This window comes from Hordeum vulgare, chromosome 4H, assembly GCF_904849725.1.
Source record: "Hordeum vulgare subsp. vulgare chromosome 4H, MorexV3_pseudomolecules_assembly, whole genome shotgun sequence".
Lineage (NCBI taxonomy): Eukaryota > Viridiplantae > Streptophyta > Magnoliopsida > Poales > Poaceae > Hordeum > Hordeum vulgare.
Genome location: NC_058521.1, coordinates 578,853,698 through 578,857,333, shown reverse-complemented (window position 1 = coordinate 578,857,333; position 3,636 = coordinate 578,853,698). Strand labels below are relative to the sequence as shown.

General features: G+C 58.1%; 1 protein-coding gene across 1 annotated transcript; it reads left to right on the top strand.

Annotated features, from left to right (window-relative positions):
• The first annotated feature begins 564 nt into the window (after positions 1-564).
• LOC123450803 lies at positions 565-2,955 on the top strand. The gene has a single exon (XM_045127887.1). It carries the CDS (start codon positions 565-567, stop codon positions 2,752-2,754), a length of 2,190 nt encoding a protein of 729 aa, XP_044983822.1. The 3' UTR covers positions 2,755-2,955.
• Positions 2,956-3,636: the final 681 nt, after the last annotated feature.

The following is a 3,636-nucleotide window of genomic DNA, read 5'->3' as shown; positions in this document are numbered from 1 at the left end:
GCGGCCATGGCGGGGCGGGGCGGAGCAGGTCGCGGCGGCGCAGCGGGGCAGGGCGTGGCCATGGCCGCGGCGAGGCGGAGCAGAGCGGGGCGGAGCAGGCCATGGCCGCGGCGGGGCGGAGCAGGCCATGGCCGCGGTGGGGCGGAGCAGGCTGCGGCCATGGCGGGGCGGGGCGGAGCAGGCCGCGGCCATTGCGGGGCGGGGCGGAGCAGGTCGCGGCGGCGCGGCGGGGCAGGGCGTGGCCATGGCGGGGCAGGGCTTGGCCATGGCGGGGCAGGGATGATTTTGGGCGTCCGCTGGAGATGACGGGGTAGGGATGATTTCGGGATATTTTTGAGCGTCTGTTGGAGATGTTCGGTCATCCGGTGCTGTAAAACGCTATTTTGACGCGGTAAAAAAAATTTAACGCACGACATGGTAACGCGGTTGTTGGAGATGCTGTGATGTCCTATAAATAGCACCAAGCTAGTGCCGATCGAGACGCAACGCTCACCACGCTCGGTCAGTGCAACCAGTACACGCTACGTACGTACATACTACTCCGTACTTGTGTGGACGGATCCAATGGACCGTCGCCCTAGCCTCGCCGCCCCGAGCATCCGCATCAAGATCCCCGACCAGCTGCCCACGTTGTTCGAGCCGCAGAAGGCCACGCCGTACCCGCGCAGCACCCGGTCCGGCAGCAACCCTGAAGCTGACGACGATGCGCGGCCGTCGCCGGAGCGCCGCCTCACCGTGCTGGCCCTGCAGCTGGCCGTGCTCGAGAAGGCGGCCAGCCGGCTGGGCACGCTGGCCTTCGTCTGGGCCACGGTCGTGCTGCTCGCCGGCTTCGCCATCACGCTGAGCCGCACCGACTTCTGGTGCATCACGGGCCTTCTCCTCATCGAGGGCACCCGCATCGTGGGACGCAGCCACGAGCTGGAGTGGCAGCACCACCAGGCCGGCCGTGCCCGTCCCGCCTCCCGCGCCGCCGTCCGCGCCTTCTCCTGGATGCAGTTGCTCTCAGCGTCGGCGTGCGTCTCCCTCTCCCTCGTCCGCCTCATCCACCAGCACTACGGCGGCACCGAGGACGCCCGCACCAACCGTGCCGCAGCGCTCAACATCTTCTACGGCCTGGCGCTCGCAGAGGCGTTGCTCTTCCTCATCGAGAAAGCGCTCAGGGAGTGGAAGGTGGGCCACCACCGCCTCCTCGAGCGCGTCGCCGACGACTGCAACCTCGAAGGCGCCTGCGGCCAGGTCGCCGTCCGCTGCTTCTTCTACGACTCCTTCTCGCGCTGCCTCAACGGCAGCATCTTCGACGGTCTCCACATGACCCTCGTCTCCTACGCCGACGACCTCATCACCGCGGGCTCGCACGACGAGCAGAGCCTCGGCGCCAGCATCCTCGTCGCCCTCGCCGAGTCCGACCGTTTCGCCGACGCCACGCTGCGCAGGATCGGTGTCTCCGCGCCCACCATCGAGCGCCTCATCGAGATGCTCAGCTGGAAGGCCGCCTCGGAGCGAGACGTCCGGCGCTCGGCCGCCGTCGTCGTGTCCATGCTCACCGGGAGGAAGCTCATCGCGCTACGAGTCACCGGCATCCCCGGTGCCATCGAGTCCGTCGCGTCGCTCCTCTACGCCGACCTCGACGAGCTCAACATGCTCGGTCTCTCCATCCTGAATAAGCTGGCGCACGACCACGACAACTGCGACAAGATCGGCAAGACCAGGGGCCTCCTCGACAAGATCATCTCCTACTCCAACATCGACCATTCGCTGGCGGTGACGACGCCAAGAGACATGAGGATCATGGCGGTGAAGCAGTCGCTGCGCGTGGTGAAGAGACTGGCCGGCACGACGGGGAACACCGGGAAGCTGCTCCGACGGGAGCTCACAGACATCGTCTTCACCGTGAGCAACATCAGGGAGGTCCTGCAGCGGCATGACAAGAAGGTCCAGTTGGAGCTGCACCAGATGGCCATCGAGATACTCGCGAGGTTCGCCATGGACGATGAGGCAAGGGAGATCATCGGCGAGACGGGGGGCGTGGTGAGCGTGCTGGTCTCCATGTTCTTGCCGGCGGGGTTTACGACGAAGGAGTGTCAACAGACGAACGCTGTCCGTGTGGAGGCCGGCGAGGCGCTCGCGATGCTGGCCCTCGAGAACAAGAAGAACTGCGGGCAGATAATAATGGCTCTCGGCGGAGGGGTCGGGCGGCTCGTCGACGCGCTCAAGGACCCTGTCGTCATAGTCGGCGCCGCCAGGATCATGCGCAACTTGTGCTCCTACGCCGGCGACGAGTGGCAGATCCCGCTGAGAGAGGTCATCCCCGGCGCCGCCAAGGTGTTTAGGTCCATCACGGTGGAAAAGGCCAAGATCCTCAACATCTTCATCGGGCTGGCGGCTCAGATGCTCCGGTTCATGGAGCCCGGGGAGCTCCGGGGGTGCCTCGCCGCAGCGCGCGTGGTGGACACGGTGCTGGCGAGGGCGCTGGTGCAGGTGCTGTGCGACTACAGCCGCCCGTCCATGGACGTGCCCCGGATCCGGCGGTACACCATCGAGCTCGCCGTGGCCATGATGCGGCTGGACCCGCGCTACGTGACCCTGTTTGTGGAGCTCGGGATGGAGAGCGAGCTGAGGTGCGTGGCGGAGACCACATCGCAGCTCGAGTGCTTCAACGTCTTCTCCGGGAGCGTCGGGCTCAGCCGCCGCGCCACCAGCGTCTGCTCCCTCGTCACATCGGCGTTGGAGCTGATGAACAAGGGCCGGAATTAAGCCCTAAAACCACTATATACACCTACAGACTGCGAGCTCCTGCTTTGTCTTTCTATTGCATTACGATTTGTTATTTTAATATTATTGTGTATTCGTGTATCATTTAACAACTATGTTATATATACAACTAATGTAATATTAATGTATTTATTATGTTACGTATATACAGAACCAATGTACTCTCTTCGTCACGGTTTAAAAGACGGTGGTTACTGATTAGCTGTGAAATGAGTTAAAAAATAGCATTCACATTACGCATGCATATAAAAATAGCACAACGTAAATTTAATCGTGTCTTCTAAACCGTGACGGAGGTAGTAACATAAATTTATTTAGGGCGCTCTGTGTCTATCGTTTAAGATCGGCCGGGTCGCTATCCATCAGTAGGGCCCTGCTACGCGTTCGCGGGCCGCCCAATCGCTATCCGTCAAATGTGACCTCATAAAATAGCGCACTGGCATATTAGCTTTTGCAATATAGGTTATATTACAGATATTTTTATAACAAAGATCATTTTACAAAAAAAAAAGATTATTTTTTTGTAATAGAGTTTGTCATAGAATATATTCTGCAATAAAGATTGTGTTACGAAAACAAATGTGTAATTTTTTACAACGGAGATTGTTATAGAATATTTTTCTAATAAAGATCGTGTTGCTGAAACACATGTTAGATTTTTTTTTGCAACGGAGTTTGTTGTAGAATATTTTCTACAACAAAGATCATGTTGCGAAAACACATGTATAAATTCTTTTTGCAACAGAGTTTATTAGACAATATTTTCTGCAACAAAAATCGTGTTGCGAAAACACCTATAGATTTTTTATAATAGAGTTTATTATAAAATATATTTTTAACAAAGATCGTGTTGCGGAAACACCT

What these genes read in the sequence shown, in the direction of transcription:
- LOC123450803 (XM_045127887.1), top strand. Translation starts at nt 565, where the DNA reads ATGGACCGTCGCCCTAGCCTCGCCGCCCCGAGCATCCGCATCAAGATC.